Here is a 26,041-nt window from a genome sequence, read left to right on the forward strand (position 1 = left end):
TCAAGGGTTGTGGGCGTGGCTCACTTTGCTGAGACCGTCTTCAGCTCAAGGTCATGATCCGGGGTCCAGGGATGGAGCCCCACGTTGGGCTCCCTGCTCATCGGGGATCATGCTTCTTCCTCTCCCACTCCCCCTTGTGCTCTCTCTTGGTCAAATAAATAAAATCTTAAAAACAAACAAACAAACAAACAAACCCACCTCAGTCTAAACAGGATTTCTAGCTGTTATGGTTCAGAAGGGAAGTTTCTCACTGCTTAATTGCAGAATGAAGATGAAGGTAACTATGACTGTCTTTAACTCTGCTTCTGTAGTAGTAGACATGTGGAAGAATTAAGAAAAGATTTAGCTTTTATTCCAATTGTCCAAAAAAGCCCCATGGCAAACGAGAAAAATTAAGCAAGGCTCATGGTTAACATCATTACAAAAACAAAACAGCATTCTCTAGGAGAAAATCTTTGCAAATCACATATCTGATGAAGGACTGCCTGCAGAACACACGAAGAACTCACAATTCAATAATAAGATAGATAACACAATTTAAAAAACAAACAAACAAACAGGAAAAAAATCTAAGTAGACATTCCACCAAAGAAAATTTGTGAATGGTTAGTAAGCACATGAAAAGATGCTCAACACCATTAGTCATTAAAGAAATGCAATTAAATCAAAACGAGATACCAATTTATAACCACCAGAATGGCCATAACAATTACTGAAAAGACTATAACCACTGTTAAAGATGCAGAGATAGGGGAACTCTCAAACATGGCTGGTAGAAATGCAAAATAACACATAGCCACTTTGGAAAACAGTTTAGCACCTCCTTAAAAGGTTAAACATAAATGTACCATACCACTAAGCATTTTACTTCTAGGTATATGCCCAGGAGAAATAAAAACATATGTCCACACAAAGCAGAATTATTCATAATAACCAAAAAGGGGAATGTCCATCAACTGGTAAATGGATAAGCAAAATGTGGCATTTCCATAAAATGGCATACCTACTGTTCACCAATAAAAAGAATTATGGACACCTGCCACAACATGAGGAACCAGAAAACAAACAAACAAACAAACAAACAAACCCAAAGACGACTTATGGAATGATTCAATTTATAGTAATGCCCAGAAAAGGCAAATCTGTGGAGACAGAATGTACATTAATGGTTGCCTGGGGCTGGAGGTGCGAATGGGGATTATTGACTACAAATGGGCAAAGGGATTTTATTGAAGTGATAAAAATGCTTTAAAACTGGATTATGGTGATGTTTACATAATCAGTTACTAAAAATGACTGTAAATTTAAGCGGGTGATTTTTATGATACGTAAATTATATCCCAAAAGAGTTAATTAGAAAAAATGAAATAAGAGACTAAAGAAGAACCTTGATCAGACCCTGCATCAGAGGAAAAACAGCTACTAAAGACACTGGGTGGCAGCTAGGGAAGGAAATCTGAATTTGGGCTACATATTAAATGATGGTATGGCATTAATACTAATTTCCTTATGCGTTACAATAGCATTAGGGTTATACAGGAGAATGCCTTTATTCTCAGAAGATGCAAGATGAAGTATATAGAGGTCAAGTTTCATGAGGTCTTCAGCTTTCTTCCATAAATAGTACAGAAAAATAGAAACATCTAACTTAGATGAAGCAAATGGGGCTAAATAATAACTGGGAATTGGGAAATACAGGTTTACAATATAATACTCTATTAATTTTTTTTATAAGTTTGGAATATTTCAAAATTCAAGGCTGGTGAGGTGGGAAAAGAGTACTCTCATTTTAAAATGTAACCACATGTAAAAGATCACCAATGCTGGGGCGCCTGGGTGGCTCAGTGGGTTAAAGCCGCTGCCTTCGGCTCAGGTCATGATCTCAGGGTCCTGGGATCGAGCCCCGCATCGGGCTCTCGGCTCAGCAGGGAGCCTGCTTCCCCCCTCTCTCTCTGCCTACTTGTGATCTCTGTCTGTCAAATAAATAAATAAAATCTTTAAAAAAAAAAAAAAAAAAAGATCACCAATGCAGTTCTCTATGCATTTCAGAAAAAGGCCTATAGTTGAGCTATAGAGATCGGCCTCTCTTTATGAACATACAGATAATAATAGGGAACAATGGGAACTAAAGTATAAGATAATTATGCAGAGACTTAGCAAGTTAGAGCTTTATATGCTAATACTAACCAATACTTTTTGAAATAATCATTGAAGACAAAGCAACATAGTAATTTGTTGGTGCGGAAATATTTAAGTTATAGGTATATCCAAGAAAATATTGTTGAATGAAGGTCAATTTTCCCACCCCAAAGAGCACCCATCCCACCTATAACTCTTGGCTGACATAAAGATCAAATGAGATCTTGTACACAAGAGTGCTAAGTTTCAATTTTTAAAATCTTAGGCACTTGCACTTGGTACCTTCCGGGTAAGAAGAGGAATACAAACATAGAATCAAACCTAACATCTTTTTTGGTTACTCTTGTGTATAATTGGTGTTTCTCAATTTTGTAGTCAACACTGCACCAGCAAATCTTCAAAACATTGTCAGTGTCCACTATGAATGATTCCCCTTCACTCTCTAACTTAGGCATTTTGTCTTTCTATTTGTTATGCCACAATTTTTAACAGTATGCTTTTAACAATTTAAAGTTATAACAGTTTGAACCTCATCAGACACACTAATATAAAACAGAAATCTTGTTATGAATCAAAAGCAAATTTCACCTGGAAGTTTGAACAAAAAGCCACCTTTATTATAGCTTTTACAATAAAGAAAACATTCTTGGAATTGGGCCTCAAAGTAAAATATCTAAGAAGAAAAAGACATGATATGCTAAGATGTCATTACTTCACATACACAGGGCAGCTTAGACAAAGTATTCTAGCAAATGAAAGAAGACAATCACACCCACTGGGATGGCTGTAATTAAAAAGAGGGATTATACCAAATGTTGGGGAGAAGAAACTGGGAAGGAGGAGGAGAAACTGGGAAGCCTCATAGACCCATACTGGGTCAGTAAAATGGTACAGGTGTTTTAGAAAACAGTTTGGCAACTTCTCAAAATGTTAAGCATGGACTTACCACATGACTGACTAATTCCATTCCTATCTATGTGCCCAGGAGAAATGAAAACACATGTCCACGCAAAAACATGTACATCAATGTTCATGGCAGCATTTTCCACTGTAGGCCAAAAAGTGGAAACACCCAAATCTGTCCCTCAACTGATAAACAAAATGTGGTACATCTATTCAAGGGAACATTATTCAGCCATAAAAAGGCATGTACCACTGATACATGCTATAACCTGGATGAACACTGAAAACATGCTGAGTGAAAGAAGCCATACACAAAAGACCACACATTGTATGATTCCATTTATGGAATCAAGGAATGTCTGGAATAGGAAAATCTGTACAGATGGTAAGTGGATCAGAGCTAGAGGGAATCAGGAGTGATAGCTAACAAGCATGGGGTTTCTTTTTGGGGTCATGAAAATGTTCTTAAATCAGACAGTAGTGATGGTTGCACAACTCTGTGACTGTACTAAAAACTACTGAATTATACTTTAAAAGAGTAAATTTTATGGTATGTGAATTATGTCTCAATAAATCTGTTACTTTTTAAGTCCAGCCCCTCCATTCCCCCCAAATAAGCAAATGACATAAAGACAATTCACAGAATAAAAAACATAAATGACCAGTTGCTGTACAAAGAGTTTAAACAATTGTACCCAAATAAACTTAAAAATAAATAAATAAATAAAGACAAGAATGAGCTTTATGATCTGAGCCAAAGCAAAGAATAAGAAATAAGCAGAGCAACTGATCAAGTTTTATTTATTCTGAGGGATCAAGAAAGCTACTAAAACCCACTAGCAGCAAACAAGAATAAACGAAGTAATAGACACAGAGAACCATCTCAGTTGTAGCATGCAGACACAGAAACAGGAAGACCCTGGAGACCAACAGGGTAGTGGGAAAGTTACCAATAATTCAAGCATTAAGACTAGGACAACTGAAGACCTCGGGGAATGGGGATTTTCTGTCACAGACAATATGTCTTACGCAGAAGGTTAGGGGAAACAGGGATATGGTTCTCAGCCTTAAAAGGTGGGGGTAGATGAAGTAAGGGGAAAAAAAATATGAATAGAAAAAAAAGCCTCCTCCCCAAACTTTGCCATCAAGGTGCCATCCATGTACCAGAGGGTGGGATGTGAGGGTCTTCAAGGCAGGCAGTCCCCACACTCCGTTAAGGCCGAACTGCAAGCCAAAGAGGCCACATGACCCAAAGAGAAAAAGGCAATATAGGTCCTTGTGCGAAGGAAAAGTGGAGATGGCCAAATGACCATGGACCACTCACCTAGTGAGTGAGAGCTCTTCAACCTAGGGACAAGAAGAGATTATTGGACACCCTACCTATCCATGTTCCCGGGCCAGTGAAGATGGACGATAGGTCAAGGACTAAGACTTGTAGGGATTTCTGGGGAGGAGCTCCTCAGTATAAGGGGCAAGAAATTAATAAATATCCTGCCACCCAGCACTCTTGTGGAAGGAAATACTTAGAATGACAAAGACAACAGGATGTGGATTGGGAGTTCACAGATGGACCTAGATAATTGTGAAATTATAAGAATCTATATAGAAAGTATGTTATTTAAACTTCCTGGGTGACTTAGATGGCAGTGAAATGAAAGTACCCTCTAGAACTTGGGAGACAGCACTGGTGTGTGTCCACAACTGACATGTGGATGCCCAACACTTGATTCCACACAAACACATCACTTTCAGCTAGAGGACTAAATCTTTGAAAATGCATTGTGGAGAAAGAACAGGTGATCCAGGCTCTACAAACTTGTCAGGAACCACCCCACATCTGTGTACTTTAGGTCACCTCCATGGATAAACTCATCTAATTACAAACCTGCCTTGCCATATAACCTAAAGCCCCAAGAAGCCAAGCCATAACCACATCAATACAAGGTAAGCCTAATTTATCTGTTTACAATGGAAAGAAACCACTTGAGACTGCGAAAGCCTGGAAAGACACCCTTAGATCATCACAGACCCAGGCAGCTTTAGCCTAGAGGAGAAAAGGAGGTCACCCTGGGGCATCCATGACTGACTGAGAGAAGATTACAATGAAGTTTGACAAAACTGCGTGGCAACATAAGAAAGAACAAAACTTGGGACCGGATGCGTGAACTGGGAAACTACAGATCAGTCCTTACCTTGCTTATCTTTGTACTTTGCCCACTAGGAAAGTCCATTTTTCCTGCCTCTCACCACATGCATCTCCATTTATAATTACAGAGACAGTGAAGGACTGCAATCTTTGAAAGTCACTTCCATATCTACATTAGTATCTAGTACAATGTGTATCTTTGTATATCCACAGGAAAAAAATAATAAAGCAACCAGCATCTCTTATTAAAGACACTGTTAAACTGTAGTTTAATTGTCCTGGAGATATTAACTGATGCGGTTAGATAGGATAAACAACTGGAGGCATAACCATTGGAAAAGAAAAGACTGAAATCTCTGCAGGTGAAAGCATAGTATCTGAGCCTAAAAGAAGCAATGATGAAAGTAACTCAAACACTGAGTTTAGCAAGGTAGCAGGAAAACATGCAAAAACCTGCAATATTAATATACATGAGTAATAACCAGAAGATATAATGTATAAGAAAATTTTATTTATAATAGCGGCAACAACACAGCAACAAAGATAAAATGCCTAGGAATAAACCTAACAAGAAACGTTCAAAACTGGTATGAAGAAAACTATAACCATTCTGCAAAGACATAAAAGTAGTTTTAAGAAAATGAAAAGACATTGTTCGTTCTAGGCTAAGATGTCTCCACACCATCAAGAAATTAGTTCTAAGTTAAATCATAGGTTTAGTGCAATCTCAAAAATAGCAATAAGCTTTTTAATGAATGGACTTAGATAAACTGATGCTAAAGTTCATATGGAAAAGTAAAACATGCATGAATAGTAGGGAAAACAATGAAGAGGACGAACTATAATGGGGACTAGTCCTACATGGTATGAAATAATATACAACACCTCTATGACTAAACTGTTTGATACTGGTGCATGAATAGTCAGATAGTCCAATGGAATAAAATACACCCAACTACATAGAGAAATCTAGTATACGATAAAGGAAACAAAGATTTTCTAAAAATAAATAGCACTGGGACAACTGGATAGCCATGTAGAAAATGGTAACATTATATCCATTCCGCACACCATATACAGAAATATCCTCCAAATGGATCAGAAAACTGAATGTGGAAAAATGAAACCATACTGAGTATTAGAAGGCATGGGTAAATTTCTCTATAACTGGAGGATAAAGAAAGGCTCTCTGATGATAACTAAAAATCCAGATGTAATACATTTAAGATTAATATATTTGATGGGACAGCTGGGTGACTAAGTTGGTTGGGCATCTGCCTTCGGCTCAGGTCACTATCCTAGAGTCCTAGGATTGAGCCCCACATCGGGCTCCCTTCTCAGTTCTCCCTCTCCCTCTGCTGCCCTCCTGCCTGTGTGCTTTCTCTCTCTCAGTGAAATAAATAAAATCTTAAGAAAAAAAATTGGGGCGCCTGGGTGGCTCAGGGGGTTAAACCTTCTGCTTTCGGCTCGGGTCATGATCTCAGGGTCCTGGGATGGAGCCCCACATTGGGCTCTGCTCAGCGGGGAGCCTGCTTCCACCTCTCTCTCTCTCTCTGCCTGCCTCTCTACCTACTTGTGATCTCTGTCAAATAAATAAATAAAATCTTTTTAAAAAAATAAAAGTGGGCAAATAACATAAACAATTCTTTTTTAAAATGTAAAAAATGGCATTTAATATACAAAAAAAGTTCAATTCACAAATTAAAACTACACTGAGATACCATTTCTCACCTATTAGATTGGCAGAAATTCAAAAGCTTGGCCATACACTCCATTGATGAGGCCATGGCACTCTTAAACACTGCTGGTAGGTATTCAAAATAGTATAGCTCCATTAAGGAGCAGAATCTGGCAAAATCTAATAAATCTTATATATGCATTTATCCTGAATATTTACTTCCAACAATACAAGGACACATGTACGTAAAGATTTTCATTATAACGTCATTTGTAATTGAAAAATACTGGAAATTACTTAAATGTCCAAGGATATGGGGCACTTCGGTGGCTCAGTCGGTTAAACATCTGCCTTTGGCTCAGGTCATGATCCCAGGGTCCTGGAATTGAGCCCCAAGTCAGGCTCCCTTCGTAGCAGAGTGTCTGCTTCTTCTCTCTCTCTGTCTACCACTCTGCCTGCTTGTGCCTCCCTCTCTCTCCAAATAAGTAAAATTAAAGAAAAAAGAAATGTCCAAGCACAGGAAACTGGTTGAATAAACCATGGAGTACTATGCAGTTAAGAAAGAAATTATTGGGGCACCTGGGTGGCAAAGTGGGTTTAAAGCCTCTGCCTTCGGCTCGGATCATGATCCCAGGGTCCTGGGATCGAGCCCCACATCAGGCTCTCTGCTTAGCAGAGAGCCTGCTCCCCATCCCCGCCCCTCTGCCTACTTGTGATCTCTCTATCAGATAATTTTTTAAAATCTTTAAAAAAAAAAGAAAGAAAGAAAATTATTTAATTCACGTGTATATTTTTTTCATGTAGCTACTGAATTTTTAGGACTTAAATACTTATTAAGTTGCTTAGGCCTATTTAATAAATTAAACCGTTAGGTGTTTTTTTGACCTAGGGATGCTGCGAAACTATTATTGGTATGATAAGGACATCATGAACTAAGAAAGTTTGGGAACTTCTGGTAAAGGCCTGTGAAGACTTTTAAGAGTGTTATTTATGTGTGTAGTTATGAGCTTTGTGTGTAGTTACTATGGATTGTGGTCAACAAAATTTAATGAAGGCACTGCCCATAGTGGTAAAAGTGCTATGCTGGATTTTATGGCAGCCCATAAAAAAGGCAACCAGTCCAGTCTCGAAAGTTGTTGGAAGTTTTTATTTGCTGGTTTTTCAGTTTCTTGTTTTTAGATATGAGATCAAGAGAAAGAATCCAATCCAGACACAGTTTCTGGAGAGGCATAACCCACAGTGAGTGCTGGAAGACAAGCAGGCATACACCAGATTGGGGTAAAGTGGAATGGCTACAACTACAAGAAGAGGAAATGGGGCACCAAGAAAACGCTAGCATTCTAGAAGTTTGGTCCTGCTGGAACAGAATATCCTTGAAGAGGAGAGATGAGGCTAGAGAGTTAGGGAAAGAGCAGATCTTCAAAGTTTTGTATGTGAGATTAAGGATTATAGGAGTTTGGATTTTATTAATAGGCAAGAAGGAGCTACGAAAGGGCTTTAAGCAGGGGAGTGTCACAGGACTGCTCTAACGAAGAGTGGAAAACAGAAGAGTGGAGAACAGATCCGGGTGGGGTAGGCAACAAAAGGCTAACGAGCTGCTGCAGCAATCCAGAACAGACCTAGACAGAGTAGCTGAACTACAGCACTTGCAATCAGTAGTGGGCAGTCTCCATTTTCAACGAGGAACGATGCTAGCTACTCAACTGCATCAGGAAGCAGAGGTCCTGTCCTTAGATGACTACAATCATGATCTTTGTGGAAACTGAGGGATCTCTGCCCACCCTTCATGATGCATCTGGGAGTAGAAGTCATTTCATAATCTTGCTATGTTTTATTCTCCAACCTGACATTGTCAAACCTGATACCTAGTTCCAGTAAGTGAATTCAGCAACCCAGTTGGATCCCAGACATCAAAGGGATTATGTGTGTCAAGCATTAGGTCTATTCCATCTAACAGGGAACTTTAACTGTGAAGGACCTGGAGAATAGTATCCTAATAGTTTATGTAAGCTTGCTGGTTTTGGCTTGTACAGACTACCCTCTTGATGCTGAGGAATTGTACCTTAGGTATAATTATATCAAAGATTCAAATTCTCTTCCAAAATTTACTCACATAACTCTTAAAACTCACAGAGCTTTACTTTCACTTTTTCTATATTGTAACCAAATCCTCTGGAGTGTAATAAGGTAGTATGAAAGGTGTCTTAGAAAAACAAAGAATAACTGTTCCTAATGGGGGCTGGGGAATGAGCCATTTTTTACTCAGAGCTACATACTTTAAAAAAACAAACAAACAGACAAACAAAAAAACACAAGAGATGAACACATCCTTCAAATTAAGCCCATTAAAAGTGCATTTTCCCCCAAAAAAAACAAAAAAGCAAAAACAAAAAAAACCCAAAACCACACAGGCTTGGGAAGAGTAAAGAGAGTTGACCAGCACTGAATAGCAATCAGACCCTTACAAGAACTCTGCCACTTTTAAGCCTCTATATTAAACCCAAAGTGAAAATGATACCTGGTTTGAAATGATAAAAACAGATCCAGGATACCTTCGCCTCTTCTACATTCTTCCCAATTCCGCCTCCCAACATTCCCCCACCACCTCCTTTAGTGAAAGAACTAAAAAACAAGGTTTCAGGAGAGATCACCATAAAATGGATTTTCCATGGTCCTCTCCAGTAGGGATTATTCAGGTATTTCAGAGCAAAAAGCAGTAATCTACTGCTTGAGTTCCTGACATTCTACTCCTCCAGGACCCCTATTCCAACAACACCCAACCACTTCTTCACGGCACACCCAGGCAGATGAACACCGTATCTGTAGGCACTCACAACAGAAACAGCCGTAACCCTAGGGCCTACTGGATGGCCAAGAGTGCTGAGATCACTGGATTCATGTTCCTGAAGCTCAGCTCAATCAGAAACTTGTTTTTCCTCAGCCTTTTAGGATTAACTGCAATATGCAATGCTCTCAGAAATCGGTACTTTCAAATCCCAACTCTCCTAAATATTAGTTTCCGGCCTCCAGCCAACAGCTTCTCTTAGCCTTAGTAAAGTACAGAAAAGCTACCTATCTTACAGAGGGGCTGTGGAGATGAAGAATAATATAACTAAAGGTCTTATCACAGTGTTTGGCGGGCAATCAATGTTATATGGACTGTTATTACCAAGAGGGTTGCTGAATTAAAAAAGAGATCTCACCTCTGTACAGTGATATTGCTAAGAAACTGCAGGCCTCCCTCTCCTTAGTGTCTAAGAGTTAAAACATTTTACAAAACAATAAAAATCACAAACTTTCTCCCTACTACTTCCAAATCATAATATTTTTCCTCATCAAGAGTTCATACTATTTTAAAAATGCCTGTTCTTGCCACCCATTCCAAAAAGTGATTCCAGTCCATTCATGTATATCCTGCAGACACTGAGCTTTGGAAACAAGTGCAGGACCACCACCAGGCATGTGGAGAGGAAAGAAGATAACAGCACTTTTTTGGGGGGACCTCTCGGAAGTGAAAACAACCCAACCATCTATAGACAAAAATTATTCCCCCACACAAATGGCAGAAAAGATCCTTCCCTATAATTGGCCCTTCTTTTCCCCTGAAAGCCCTGCAAAGAAAGGGTTGTATGAAACTACTTTAAAATAAGTGATAAGATGGCTGTACATTCAGCAGACACACTAGAGAACATCAGGATCTTGACAAAGAAATGTGAAAGTGGCTACTGGTAAATCATGCCAAGGTCATATCAGGATGTCAGAGGATTTCCTCTACCCCTGGGAGAAATAAGCCACTAAAAGCAATTCCGCGATGTATCGTGTTTTCCAAACAGTGGTGACTTCTAATTTCCTCTTTTGTAATTAAAATTACTGTATGGCTATCAACCCCAAACATAAACTTACTATCACTAGGAAATCTCTTCTTAATAACCCTGGATAAACATGTTTAAGTAGTTAAGTACTGAAGACTGGAATACAAGCTATTATAATGCCCAATCACAATATCCCAAATATAATTTTAACCTTTCAGAGGAGGATAGTTTTGGAAGGACAGCCAAGAATTCTTCGTAAATTGTCCTTTTCATCACGTTAAAAAACATTAACACAAAGCAAAGTCTGTATGTGCCAAGAAACTGGGACACAAACAAAAAACCAACAAAATAAACGATTCCTGAGGCAATTGTGGGGTCAGCTACACGTTCATTCATTCAGTGAAGAAATATGGGAATAACTTCTATGTGCCAGTCATCACTTATGAACACAGGGATGCATAAGACATAGTTCCTGGCCTCAAAAAATGTAGTCTAAAATTAACGTCTGAAGAGTCACAAGAGTCATTTTACAATAAAATTGTATTAATAGACATAGAAATACATAAACTAGTAAAATACATTTACATATATTAATAAACAAGCTGAAAAAAAAAAAAGACCCTCTACTGCAAATTTACTAACAAATTTTGTTATCCGAGTCTGAAACATGACTAAAGTTGTAATGTACTTTCAGGACAAAAATTAACTAATGACACACGTTTTACGAAGGCCTCCTCACGCCCCGCCCCTCCCCCCAACACACACCAAACACAATTTGTAAATTGGGTGCTTTTCAGCTTGACACGCAGGGCGTGGCACGGGAGTTCTCACACAACCCCAAAGACACCTGGATAAGCTCTCACAAGTCTGGACATTCAGGTTTCTCAAGCAAAAGCCAGTTAACTCCCTAATTCTCCTTAAACCTTGAAACAACACTGCCACCTCTCTGTGCTGTCATCCCTGCCCACTTACACACATATACCCAGACTAAAGCATACAAATCACATCTTCCACTCCCGGAAAACCGTAAGGAACAAATCCAGAGGAATGACCCTCTCACTCAAAAAATATCTGTATTCTCTTCCTCGCTTTAGAGGCTAGATTACCCTAATATGACTAAAGCTGTGCAGTTCAAAGCTGAGCATCTAATGACTTCAGTCTGAAAAAGCCATTCCTTTAACTAGCACAAAACCCTGGCGGAGATGCTTAAAAAGCAACTGCTCTAGTACAGGCGAGGAGTGGAAGAAAGGGAAGGAGGGGAGAGGGGCGGAGTGAAGCGCGGGGACTGCGGCGGTGGCGACGGGTCCCCCCAGGTCGCGGGCACCGCCCAGGCGGGGACCTCGGCGCGGCGGGCCAGAGATGCAGGGTGACCTTCGGACGAAGCCAACTCAAGGAGGTGCTGGGCTCGGAGGACCGAGCCGCAGCCGCCGGCTCTCGGGGGTGCACTCGCCCGCACAGCAGTGAACACCGCGCCCCGGATTCCAGCCCGGGCTCGTCCAGCAGCTCGTTCCGGGACAGAAGGCGGGATGTGCAATCTCGGCGTCCGGGCCCTGAGCCTGGGCCTCGGCCCGCCGCCGCCCGGACACACCCCCGCCGCCGCCGCCCCGGCCACCCCAACCCCTCCTGGGGCGGCCCGGGCAGGCATCGCTCACCTGCACCGCAAGCCGGTCCTCCGCCCCGCGGGTTCTGGAAGCCGCGGCTGGGCTGGCCTCGGCCGGAGAGAGCTTGGCCCTTGTCGTCTGGGAGGCTCCCCGCCGCGAGCGGCAGAAGGACGAGTCCGACGGGCGGCGGCGGAGCCTTGGCGGCAGGAGGAGGAGGAGGACTCGGGGTGCTCCGCTCTCCGGAGATCCACCCTCCTCCTGGCCGCTCTGCAGCAGCCGCCGCAGATCACTTCCGGGGCGCTGGGGGAGCGGGGCGGGGCCGGTTGGGGAGCAACTTCCTGTCCGTGGGCGGAGAGGAGGTTGTCGGGGGCTGGGGCTGGAGAACAATGGCCAGGAGGGCGCGGACTTGCCGGCGTCTACCCGCTGCGTGCTGAGAGCTGGCTGCGCTGCCCTTCGGACCGCCCCATCCCCGGCTTCCCGCGCCCGGCGAGGTGGACTCGCCTCCCGGGGTCCCGGGAGCTGCCGCAGGCCTCGCGGAGGTTCCCGGATCTCGGCGTCGGCGCCGCGACGTCCTTGTCTCTCTTCTGGGGACCAGGAGGGGGTTCTCGGGGAAGGAGGGGAAAGCGGAGGCCGCCATCTTGCTTTCGGGGGCCGCCGCTCCCCCTGGTTGTCCCAGGGTGGAGGCCGCTTGTCCCGTGGCCGGGGTTTTCCCGAGTGGGGCTGGCGACGTGGCTCGTTGCGGACGGAAAACTTGGAGATGGTTTGGTCGGTTCCCTGCCCTGGCCGGAGGGTTCCGGTAGCCGCCCTGGGCCTCGGGTCTAACTGCTGATCCCTGGAGAGCCCGGACCTTAGGGTGTTTTGTGATTTTTTACTGAGGGGACTCGAGTCCCCGGACACCGCAGGCCTCGTGTCCGGTGCGGCCCTGAGATCAGGCGGCGCCCCCATCTTGTGATTTGGTGGCTTGAGTTAGAAGAGTTGCACTAAATCGGCTCCTCTGTTTGACCCTTTCCACAGATTTGAACGAGATCGTTTGCTTAAGATCCGTTAGCGCTCGGAGTCTTCCCTGTTGACATTTATTTATCCCCTTCTCTCCTCCCACTGCTGAGTAGCAGTTCCCAGCTTTGCACAACTCGTTCAAGGAATGCCCACTCTGACGGGCCGACGTGGAAGCAAGTAATTATGGTTGGAGGGATGGTGGACCAAGGTATCCAGAGGGAAGAATGGAGGTCTCATAACTGCGTTAGGTTTTCAAGATAAGGGATTTCCCAGCACAAACTTAAGGGTGGGATGGTAAAGCCAAATCCTAGCAAAAAGGACATGCAGCAAAGGGAAAAATAGTATGTGTTTAGAAGTCTGAGTTGCTGAAAAGGATGAATCTGGAGAAGCAGATAGGAACCAAATTGTGAACCGTCTTTCACTCCTTGGTGAGGCAATGAATAGAGGAGTGACCCTGGACAGTTTTACAGTTTAGGCTGTTGGTAGAGGACATTAGTTGAGAGGAAGAAGAGGGGAAGAGGGCTTGTGGACGATGGGACTTGACAGAAATCAAGAGAAAGGATAAGGACCATTATGGGGAGTGTCTGTGAGCACCCAAAGAAGATGGATTCCAAAAATACCAGGATGCCAAATCAAGTGATTGTAATTGTAATTGATTGCTGGGAGGAAGATTCTGGGTAAGCCAATGGAAGTAGCAACATGATGCCTTGCTTTGCGTTGGGGAGAGGGTAAAGGTGTACATTACCAAATGGAATAGGGAATGGCTGCGATGGGAAAAGGGAGGGGATGTGGAAACGAGTGCCATTTTGGACCTGGCCAGCTTGAGGTGCCAGTGATGCTGTCTCAGGCAGTTGCTACATGGGTCCGGAGTTCTGGGCTGAAGTTAGAAACACCACAGGCTTGTATCACCACATGCAAGCCCACTGCAGGCCCACTTTGTCGAGCACAGTTTCAAAACCACTTCTTTCTCCCTACCTTTTCTTGGGAAAATTGCAGAAATACTACGTTTTAAAAATCCCGATGTGATAATTATACATATGCCCATGCCAATACTCAAATGTTTAATGTTTCTATTGGACCGGAAAGGTCAGGCTTACGAAAAACAGTATGACAGTGACAACTAGTATATAAGCATAAACTCAAAGATGAAATATCATTAATTTTAAAAATTGTTAGGTTTAATCATTGACAATAAACAGCTTCTTTAAAGCCAGCCAGAAAGGACTGAGGACAGTAGTTTGCACAAACACCTGTTGACTGGAGAACGAGGAAGATGACTTCAAGAAGAGTGAGCAATGGGAACACAATGATAGACAACCTCAAGTTCATTAGTCAGCATGTCTCAGTTTCTTCATTGTTGATAGCCACGCTAACCTAGCCAAAAGCACTCAGAAATAGAATGGATCATTTTGAGCAGAGGCTTTGGAAAGCAACAAATAATAAAAGCCCTATGAATAAGAGTTACAGTGGCAAACCAAAGGGTAATTATTAGTTTTTATTCAACATTTTTGAATATAAAAAATAAAGAATTCTCACCTTTAATCCATAGATTATTCAAATACATTATTTGCAGTTTTCCTAGAGTAGAAATACATGTAGGCGTATTAAACAACCCTTTAATGGGTACCATACTGAACTGGAAATGAGAACAATGATCTCGAGGCCCTTTTTCTTTGTTCACCTTACGACCCGAGCACAGTCCCTTAACCTCTCCATGCCCTAGTTTCTTTGTAAAATAGAGATAATAATAACCCTCTACTGGCCTACCTCTCAGAGATATTATAAGAAATAACAAATTAATGCTTTAAAAGCTCTGAGGTACTTGGATGAAAGGGTATAATTGTGACTACATATCATTAATAATTAGCACTAATATCCAGTAGAACTCATGAGCGTTCCTAAATTTGCTGCCTGGGCAACTCAAAGAACATGAAGGATTCTGTTTATAAAATAGGCTTAGATTTAAAAAAAAGAAAAAAGAAAAGAAAAGCTGAGCTTTGTTCTTGTGAGTATAAATTTTTATTATTTATGATCAAACCTGTGTGTTAAATATACTATGAGTAAGAAGTAAAAGGAATTTTTAGTAACTACAGCTCTTATGTTCACTGCTGTTATAGATAATCTGTATTTTAGGGGGGATGTATAGAGTGGTATGCTTTTGTCAGAATCTTGTTTTAGAACTAATGATTAGTTTACTGAAGTTAGTTTACTAGAATTTTCTATGAAAGCATTACACATCCCCAAAGGATAGTAAGAATTTTATCTGCAGTTACATGTTTATCTGAAACCTGAAGCATTCCTGTGAATCTTTTGTCATTCCCATGATTGTTTAATCAGAAATATAAAATTAAATATATAGGTCCCTGAGGTTTTATCCAAAGTCTACCCTACAGTAGATGAAATTTTGCCCATTAGATTCGTGGCTTCGGTATTTCTATGTTGAAAGGTATATGCATAAACACATTTAAACATATTCATGGCTATATTATGTGCATATTTTATACGTATACTTATTACATACCAATTTATAAAAATGTTACATGAATGTACATTAACTACACATACAGAAACAACTGTTAACAACAGAAACCTCTTTGGGTGTATTGGCCAGATAGGAAAGCAGTGGTTATTAGCAATTTGTCAATATTGATGGAAAAACAACTCAAAATACATGTTATTTTCTATAATACCCATAGTACCTTAACCTTTATATTACTTCATTTTGTTTTCACAACAACTTTGTGAGGCACACATTATTCAGAAAAAGAGTTTGACTCCAAAGTCAAACTTTGGAGATTCCCAGAGACACTGTTCCCTGTAGTACTTAATACTGTGGTTACCAGCTTGATATGACAGACCAGAACGTATTTATAATATGACATACCTGGCTTATGAGTGATAGACTGCAGGATCTGAAATTCAGCCACACTTAAATTTTTGAAAATTAAGTTGCTATTATGTTTATGGCAGTATCTTCACCAGAAATTTTGTTTTATTCATCTTTTTATTCTTCATGATGTCAGGCATAAATACTCAAAGTATTTTAGGGATGAAAATAAAAAGTATACTGTGATGACCAGTTGACTAAGAAAAAAAATATATATATATATAGATAGATGAGTGGCTCAGTCGGTTAAGCATCTGCCTTCAGCTCAGGTCATGATCCTGGGGTCCTGGAATCAAGTCCTGTATTGGGCTCCTTGCTTGGCAGGGAGTCTGCTTCTCTCTCTGCCTTACACTCCCCAGCTTGTGCTTTTTTCCCCCCTCTCTCTCTGTGGCAAATAAATAAAATCTTTTAAAAAATTAAAAAACAGGTGTGTGTGTGTGTGTGTGTGAACGTATAACAGCCTCCTAATTCTGATGAACGGTCAAGTCAGGTTTGGGAAGCTCCGGTTTCATTAACTTATCCAAAGTCACCCAGAACCGTAAATAGAGCCAGAAACAAACAAATCTTGTAAGCCCAAGTTAAAGATCTTTTCACTGGACCTTTACTGTCTACATATGACAGGTAGGAGAGCAAAATAGCGAGTTCATTTTTAAAATTACTTGTTTTACCATATTGTGTTGTATGGTTAAAGATTTTATTTTTAAGTATCTACACCCAACCTAGGGCTCGAACTCATGACCCCAGGATAAGAGTTGCATTCTCCACAGATGGAGGCAGCCAGGTGCCCCTCTGTTACATGGTTTTAAGATTAAATGAGTTTATACCTGGAGAGTGCTTAGAACCTTATCTGGCATGAGGCAAGTATGGTGTTAAATAGTAAGTTTTCCAGCTATATTGCTCCTGTTGCCCAGGATTAAAATTAGTAAGATTATGTTAGATAGAGGCATTTTCTATGTAGAAAAAAATGTATGTAAATAATGGTGGAATCTTTTTTTTTTTTTTTTGTCATAGAAGCTTTGAATTTGTATAGCTGAAAATATTTCTATGTTGTTTCTTTTAATATTTCCTGACACAGTAAAAGAAATGTTAATAATATACCTATTAAATAAAGTTTTGGAATTGAGGCTGTGTAGTATTTTCATATCATTTTAAGACATAGTTAAGATACATGAGATGATGTATTTTATTTATTTTACATTGTCCTCCTATCACTAAACTAGTTACAAAAATCAATTCTTACTGTTGTGTAATCAAATATTCACTGTTTAGAAGCCATTGGCTGCTCGGATTGACCTTTCAAATGAAATGTGTCCCTGGAACAAGGCAATAGATAAACTCGGTTCTATTTAATTTCTCTACTTCTCTACAGGTTTCTCTGTAGTCTTTCAGCCTTGAACAAATGTTTCTACTTGTTAACTATAAATAAAATCGTACATTTTCATCCCGAGTAAATGAAGAACCCAATTTGATATTTAAGGGCTCTTTGATATATTTGGAGAAAGTCTGGCAAAGTATGCCTTTGGTCATCATCTGTGACTGAAAATTGATACTCCTCTTAGTGTTTGTTCCGTTTTATAAGTTGTATGACTTGCCAGAGGAATTATCACATAGCAGCAATTTCTAGTAGCTCCTGTATTCCTTTGTGTGTGGGGGGGGGGCATACACATACACGGGGTGCCTTCACATCTTCATGCAGAACATGAATTTAGTCTTTAATATATTTCATTAAGTGAATTATACTATACCCTTTTCCGAAGGTGAGGATAGACCAGAACAGAAGGTATTTACAAAGTCAGGAGAGACCTGGTAGGTATGATTAGACCAGAAGGTACAGATCTGAGAAGCCAGACGGAAGAACTAGATTCCATTAGTGGTGAAACAGCTGGCTACCGGAGTCCAGAGTCAGCCAACAGAAGGGAATTAAATTAGCATTTATTGAATATCTACTATATTTCAGACTTTGCAGCAGTTAGCTTACAAAAGAAGGAACATTTGGTGAGGCTTCATAAATCTAGGTGGTTTGAGTCTTGGAAGTCAGAGAAAATAGTATTAATAAGCAGCACACTTGAACAAATCCTATTATTCTCTGCCTTTTAAAATACTTATACTGGGGGTGCCTGGCTGGCTCAGTTGATAGAGCATGTGACTCTGATCTCGGGGTTGTGAGTTTGAGCCCCACATTAGGTATAGAGATTACTTAAAAATAAACACTTAAAAAATCTTTAGGGGCACCCGAGTGGCTCAGTCGGTTGAATATCTGACTCTTGATTTCAGCTCAGGTCATGATCTCAGGATCATGGGAGCATGGTTGGACTCCCCGCTCAGTGGGGATTCTGCTTGCCCCTCTCTCTGCTCCCACCACAACCTGCTCATGCTCACTTTCTTTTTCAAATGGATGAATGGGTAAAATCTTAAAAAAAACAAACAAACATACTGTATAGTTTATTATAAGAATTAAAAATTACATGAGATGTTATGTTAGTTACTATATATAACCAAACACATCTTTTGAACCGTATCCATCCCTTCTTTGTTCTTTCTACCATAGACAAGCATTGTTCTTTCTGTTCTGAATCTCAACTCCTCCTATCTACTGGAGGACCTATCTTCATCCGTTGTTCTCTTCATTGTGTACTCAGCTCTTACCCTATTGGTTCCTTGTCTTTGGTATTTTTATTGGTACAAGGTATCTCCCTCATATCCTCTCTCCCTCTATCTTCCACCTAGATTCTTCTTCCTTTCAGTAAAGAAAATTTTCCAGAGAATTTTTTGTGCTTATCTCCCCTTCCTCATCTCCAAGTCACTCCTCAACCATTTGTAATCAAGCTTGCATCCCCAGCACTACTCTGAAACTACTCTGATAAAGTCACCAATATCACCCCTATTATATGATATCTCTCTCTCTCTCTCTCTCTCTTTGAAGGGGGTGAGGGGCATAGGGAGACAGAGAATCTTAAGCATGCTCCACTCCTACCACAGAGCCAGACATGGGGCTTGATCTCACTACCTGAGCTGAAACCAAGAGTTGAATCCTTGACTAACTGAGCTACCCAGGCACCCCATGATATCTCTAACTTATTAATGTTTCAACAACTTTTGAGTTCATTGATCATTCCTTTCTTTTTGAAACAATCTGTTCTCTTAGCTTCTGTAATACTACACTTCATTGTTTCTTTTCTGGCCACTCCTTGTTGTCCTTGGTCCTTCTGTCTTCCTTGGTCCTTCTGTCTTTTCTTAAATTTTGCCATTCCAAAGAAGTCTAAAGCTCTTCTCACTCTTGTCTGGTCTACATGTTCTCTTGGATGATCTCATCCATGCCCAACGTATGGATAATACATTGATGACTTCTAGCCACGAGCCCACTCCTGAGCTTGACACCCATATATTCAGTTCCTTCCTTATATCTCTTTGGTGTTTCATAGGCATCCAACTCAAACACAGAATGTCCACACTGAACTGATGCCATCACTCACCCCAAATGCCCCAAACTAGAAATCTAAATGTTTACTTTGCATTTTCCATCTTCTCCCTCAACATCTACTTTATCACCACAATCTTTTAAACTTTCCCCCTTAGGATATCTCAAAGTCATCCATTCCACTCCGTATCTACTCCCACTCTCCTAATCTGAGCCATTTCTACCTGCTTACCATTACTGCTGTCCAGATCCAGTGGGTTTAGTGTAGTCCCCTCTATATCCACTCTTCATGCTGCAACTCTTATGATCTTCCAGAGGCAAATGGATTCATATAATTCCTCCGCTTCAATACTTTTGGTACTTCCATTAATCTCAGGATGGTTCTGAATTCCTTTATCTGTCCTATGCAGCCTTACACAATCTAATGTCAACTGATATCTGTAGTCTCATCTCTGGTCACTCATCATTTCCCTCATTACACACACGCACACACACACATGCAGGTCCAAGAAAACAAGTAGTTGTCTGCTTTTTTATATACTGTGGTCCCCCAAAATGTGTGAAAGTTAAATGAACAAAAGTTAAGATATATTGTATGAGGTTTGTAAGATTATAAAACAAACCCTAGAATATTTCCAATTATTGTACAAAGTTTTTATTTTTTAACCCCTGCCATGTGTATACCTAATATATTTAAAACCTAGGTTAAACATTGAATATGATAAATTTCTTTTTTTTTATTTTTAATTTTTTATAATCATATAATATATTTTTATCCCTCGGGGTATAGGTCTGTGAATCGCCAGGTTTACACACTTCACAGCACTCACCATAGCACATACCCTCAATATGATAAATTTCCAGTTCTCCCACTTATGGTGACATTTAGTAGGCAAAATTCATTTTCACGTTGGAAAGAAGCTGGTAATGTATATTTTGTAGAGTAGTGATCATTTTTGTTAATGTTGGGAAATTACTGAGAGAAACTTTAATTCCAGCTTTCTCTTGGTAACAGGTTCATTAGTGAGGTGTGTCCCTATTCTGTTTGCACAATGTTCTTTCTGTGTTCAAATCACGGGAATACTTAAGGATGGCAATGAGCAATCCATAATTTTAACAATTTCTCCATTCCCGTTGTCACTGTATTTTATGTTTTAGACACAACTGTAAAGGGTAAATTTCCAGGATTTTTAAAACATGCTTGAAAAGCATTCTTTTCTTTCACTGAACTCACAGGAAATTCACTTCAACAAGCATCTGATTTGGGCTAAAGATTCACAACATGAGGAAAACCTAATGATTTTTTTTTTTTGGCCTTTGTCTCATTTACACTGTTAGTAACAACTTTTTAAAATTTCTTTCATTAATTTTTATAAAAGATGAAGTTCCAATGCAGTAAAATACAAATAATTGCACAAGCACTGCAGTACAAAGATTATCTGAAAGTCAGTTGTCAGATGGCAATGAACACTGCTGTGTCATAAAAACTTCCCATTTTTATCAGTGGATATGTTGTGATCTCAATTCAGCCTAGAAAAAGTAGAGGGTGGGGTGGGAGTGGATTCAGTGAAGTCTAGTACCACTTCATGTGGCGTTCTTGTCACTGCTGTGTCTCCTGCCTGGAGAAAATCTCTCACCTCCCCCTCCAGCCTCCTACCTCCCCTTCACTTCTCTTTCACACCACATGGCAACTACTCATCACTACATTCTACTCTCCTTTCACATCGCAACTTAGATGTCACTTCAAAAGGACTTTCCACACCTTCCCTGACTACCGCAGGTGACAGGCATGGGCTCCCTTCGTGTCCCTGGGCTTTGCTTAACATCTAGTACAGTATATTAGAATTGTTTGTTTGTATTTCTTACTTGATAAGGAGGGCAGGAATTACATCTATTTTGTTTATAGTTATGTCTTAGATTGATATCAACTTCTTATTTAAAGATTTTATTTATTTAAGAAAGAGAGGGAGAGAGAGAGAGCACGAGCAGGGAGTGGGGTGGGGGGAGAGAGACAAGAAAGATCCCCATTGAGCTGAGCACAGAGCCCGAGACAGAGCTCCACGTGGGGCTCAGTCCCAGGAACCTGAGATCATGACACGAGCTGAAGGCAGACGCTTAATTGACTGAGCCACCCAGGTGCCCCAGGGATTTTGAAGTTCTAAGAGACCTTTGATGTGGTCTAGACCAGAGAATTTCTCAAAAACCATTTTACCATGACCCGTGGAGGTAGGCCCAAAGATGCTGCAGCCCACCAGTTTCAATTTTCTTTTCTATTTTTTCTAAGATTTTATTTTAAAGTAATCCCCACACCCAGTGTGGGACATCCCTGAGATCGAGTCTCATGTTCCACTGCCTGAGCCAGCCAGGTGCCCCGTTTCCATTTTCTAATGAAAAAAACTCAACAATGATGAATGGATCAATAAAAATTGTAGAACCAAATTCTAGTTTTTCCTCAGACCAGCATTAAGTAAAAAGAATAATCTACAGAACATGAATCACTCACCTGTAAGAACTGAAGAAAAGTCTTGTCTTGTAAAACATTCCCAGTTCATATATGTCAGGGTTCTCTACAGAAAGAGAGCCAACAACAGATTATCTATCTACCTATCTATCATCTATCTATCTATATCTAGGAATTGGCTTACACAATATGGAGGCTGAGAAGCTTCAAGATCTGTGGTCAGCAAGCTGGGGACTTGGTAGGGGGGACAATGCTATAAGTTCCAGTCCAAAGGCCAGTAGGCCGGAGAGTCAAGAAGAGCCAGGGTTTAGGTTTGACTCTGAAGGAAGAAAAAGAGCTGATGTCCCTGTTCAAAGGCAGTCAGGTAGGAGGAGTTCCCTCTTCTCTGCAGGAGGGTCAGCGGCCTTGTTTTACTCAGACCTTCAACTGATTAGACATGGCCCATTCATGTTAGGAAGAGCAACCTGCTTTACTTAGTCTACTGATTGAAATGTTATTCTCCTCTAAAAACACTCTCACAGGCACCCTCAGGAAAATGTTTGATCAAATATCTGGGCACCCTGTTGTCCAAAGAAGTTGGCACATAAAATTAGCCATCACAGCCCATGTGGTAGGATGTCAGCTTACAGTAGGTTATAAAGTCACTTTGACCTGATCTGGTTTCCTACCAAAACAAGAATCTCTCGATAACACCGCTGCAAGCTGGCTATGTTCCTTGACTTGAAGGATATCTCACTATAATTTTAGCCAATTGTCCTACTTCTAACCTGTTGAACTATCCAGGATAGTTCTATACCATATCCCCCATACTAACTTTTCAAATAAATTAATATTCCTGTTATAGTCTCCCAAGTGTTTTTCTTCCCCCAGGATAAATAGCCCTGGCTCATTTTTCTAATCCTCATAGTACAGGATTTCTTTGATGCACTCTACTTTTGTCAGTTTTCATAAAATATAATGCTTTGAACAGAAAACATTTCCTAAATTGGTTCTAACTCCTTTATGCTGAAAAAAAAATCAACTTTGAGTCTCTGTTAATATTCTTACCATAAAACAAAAGGAACTTCCTGTTGTGAGAACCACTAAAACCATTATTTATGACTAATAATCACACTAGTCTTAATATAGTGTACATTATATTGTGTGTACACACACACACACACACACACACACCCTACAAAGTATATATGTATATATGTATATCTTTTACACATCCAGCAATATATCATTTTCCTTGAGACTCAAATACCTGTGGAAGTCACACTGTGGACCTAAAATCCTGATTTTTTGGGTATCTGCCTATACCTGCTTTGTGACTCAGGTGAAGATGACTCATACCCAACCTAGGAGAAAATCTCGATTGGTTTAAACCAATTAGAGTGTTTCTGAAGGGAAGCAATCTCCCTTGTCAGGAGATTGGCTTAATATCAGGCATGTGATATAATTCTGGCCAACTGGGTATGTAGGGAAGTCTGCTGGAGTTGCTTCTTGGAAAGATTTCCACATTCATAAAAAGGAGATTCCAAGAAATGGTCTCTTTCCTGCCTCTGGATATTATATCAGGATGTGTTGCCAGGAATTGCTTTTTGCTGTCAGCCGGAAATGTCAGAGTGAAAATACTGAAAGCACCTAAGTCCTTAACATCAACCAACCTCTCCTCTGTATTTTCTGCCCTTCTTTTATCCTTGCCATTATGTGAGACAATTAACTATCTTATCATTTAGGTCAGATTGAACCAGGGTTCTCTGTTACTTGCATCCAAAGTCATCTTACTTGATAAACTCTGCCCTTGATCTATTTCAGAAACCGAATTAACCCTCATCTTGGCATTGGTGGGAAATCCAAAATCCTCCCGATATTTTTTTTTGAAGTTCCTCAGGCTGACATTCTTCAAGTTCAACTTCTTGGTTCTACTGAATTCTTCACCACCCATATCCTCTGGCAAAGTGTATCCTTATGCACTGTGTTCATTCAACCATTGGAACATGACTTCTTTTCCTCCATATAAAAAAACCCATTCATATCAGAAACACAGAACTATGTGTATGCGTGTATGTGTGTATGTGTGTGCACCAAACTTTACTGAAGTTTCAGAATAAGAAAATAAAGCCTACGTTACTCCACTTAGACATCTTAAAATGGATTATTAGACATTAATGTTTCTAGACATCCTCAGGAATTCTGTCTATTGGAAATTTTCACTGATCACCTTCCACAGTAGTCTCTGCTTTCAATCTTCAAGCTAATGTCTTCAGGACGAAGTACTTCATCATAATTCTCAGACCTCGTTTTCAGATTAATTTAATTTTCCACCTACTTAGGGACTGGGGCTTATGTTTGCATACCAAAACTCATTACCTGCACTGCTAAGTTAAGAGCCATTTGCTTCAGGTCTTACTTTTGGGGGAATGTGGAAAAGTTGGCAGATACTAGAAAACTTCAGTCCCTGCTATGAGTATCTGCCAAAGGAAGCAACAGGTAGTAATGTTCTCCCTGATAGGAATTCTGCCACTTCATCTTAGAAGAAACAGCTGTAGTAACTGCGAGTTTTGTTGTTTCTATTTATTTGTTATTTTAGAGAGAGAGAAAGAGGGAACACACATGAGCAGAGTGGGTGGGGGAGCTGCAGATGGAGAGGGAGAGAGAGAATCTTAAGTAGGCTCCATGACCTTGAGATCATGACCTGAGCTGAAACCCAGAGTTGGACACTCAACCAACTGAGCCATCCAGGCGCCCCAAAGTCACTGTGAGTTTTAAAGAATATCTTTCCTTTGTATATGCATTACATGAATGCTAATACAAGGACTGTGTGAGAACATATGCAAAATGGATCTTCTCAGAAACCTTGAATCTTTTTGTGTGCTAACGACCTCTATGGCATGGGAATCCTCTTTTCATCACCAGTTTCTATTCACGGTAAAACTCTGAGTAGGGGTGCCTGGGTGGCTCAGTTGGTTAAGCGACTGCTTTTGGCTCAGGTCATGATCCTGGAGTTCTGGGATCGAGTCCCACATGGGCTCCTTGCTCAGCAGGGAGTCTGCTTCTCCCTCTGACATCTCTCCTCTCATGCTCTCTCTCTCTCAAATAAATAAATAAAAATCTTAAACAACAACAACAACTCTGAGTGAAATAAAACTTGGCTTTTAAAAACTCTTAGAGGGGCAGTTGGGTCGCTGAGTGGGTTAAGCCTCTGCCTTTGGCTTGGGTTATGATCTCAGGGTCCTGGGATTGAGCCCCTCATCAGGCTCTCCACTCAGCAGGGAGCCTGCTTCCCCCACCCTCTCTCTCTGCCTGCCTCTCTACTGGTGATCTCTCTCTGTCAAATAAATAGATAAAATCTTAAAAAAATAAAACCTCTTAGAAATGTGTTGTCTAGGGCGCCTGGGTGGCTCAGTGGGTTAAAGCCTCTGCCTTCTACTCAGGTCATGATCTCAGGTCCTGGAATCAAGCCCCGCATCAGGCTCTCTGCTCAGCAGGGAGCCTGCTTCCTCCTCTCTCTCTGCCTGCCTCTCTGCCTACTTTCGATTTCTGTCTCTGTCAAATAAATAAATAAAATAAAATAAAATTTAAAAATGTGTTGTCTACCTACCTCTCTGCAAGTCTCTTCGGTATCAAGAAAACCAACTATGTCACTGATTTGCTTCAGGGGTGTGTTGGTTGGATCGGGCTGGGGTGTGGCAAGTTTCTGGCTGTAGCAGATTGGGGAATTTTCAGGGAGAGACTGGATATGCTGAGTCCGGGCTAAATTTAACCACATCTCTCTAACCAGATATTCTCTTAGCTCTCCTTTCTGACTGGCTGTCTTTTTGAGTCCCTCTGATCTGCTTCTAGAAAGGATGGAGGTAGCAAACATGATCCCAAGATAGTCACTACTCCACAAAAATTCCCATTAATTACTCTTTAGGGGTTCCATTTTCAAAAGTAATCTGCTCTCTTAATCCACTCATTTTTTCATTCATTCCTTCATTTAATATTCATTGTTTTCTATATGCTGAGTATG

At 40.7% G+C, this 26,041-nt stretch overlaps 1 protein-coding gene across 2 annotated transcripts in view; it reads right to left on the reverse strand.

Moving 5' to 3' along the window:
- Positions 1-14,482, reverse strand: part of RALA (RAS like proto-oncogene A) — a 77,735-nt gene extending 63,253 nt beyond the window's left edge. Inside the window, exon 1 of one of the 2 annotated variants that reach the window (XM_059397241.1) lies at positions 12,331-12,420. Coding sequence is in view for 1 of the 2 variants with exons in the window: in XM_059397240.1 (XP_059253223.1) it covers positions 12,331-13,224 (894 nt within the window). In the remaining variant the exon portion in view is untranslated. Of the gene's footprint in view, positions 1-12,330 lie in introns of both variants that reach the window. The other variant, XM_059397240.1, reaches the window with a different exon arrangement.
- Between the last annotated feature and the right edge of the window lie 11,559 nt (positions 14,483-26,041).

Source organism: Mustela nigripes, chromosome 4, assembly GCF_022355385.1.
Source record: "Mustela nigripes isolate SB6536 chromosome 4, MUSNIG.SB6536, whole genome shotgun sequence".
Classification (NCBI taxonomy): Eukaryota; Metazoa; Chordata; class Mammalia; order Carnivora; family Mustelidae; genus Mustela; species Mustela nigripes.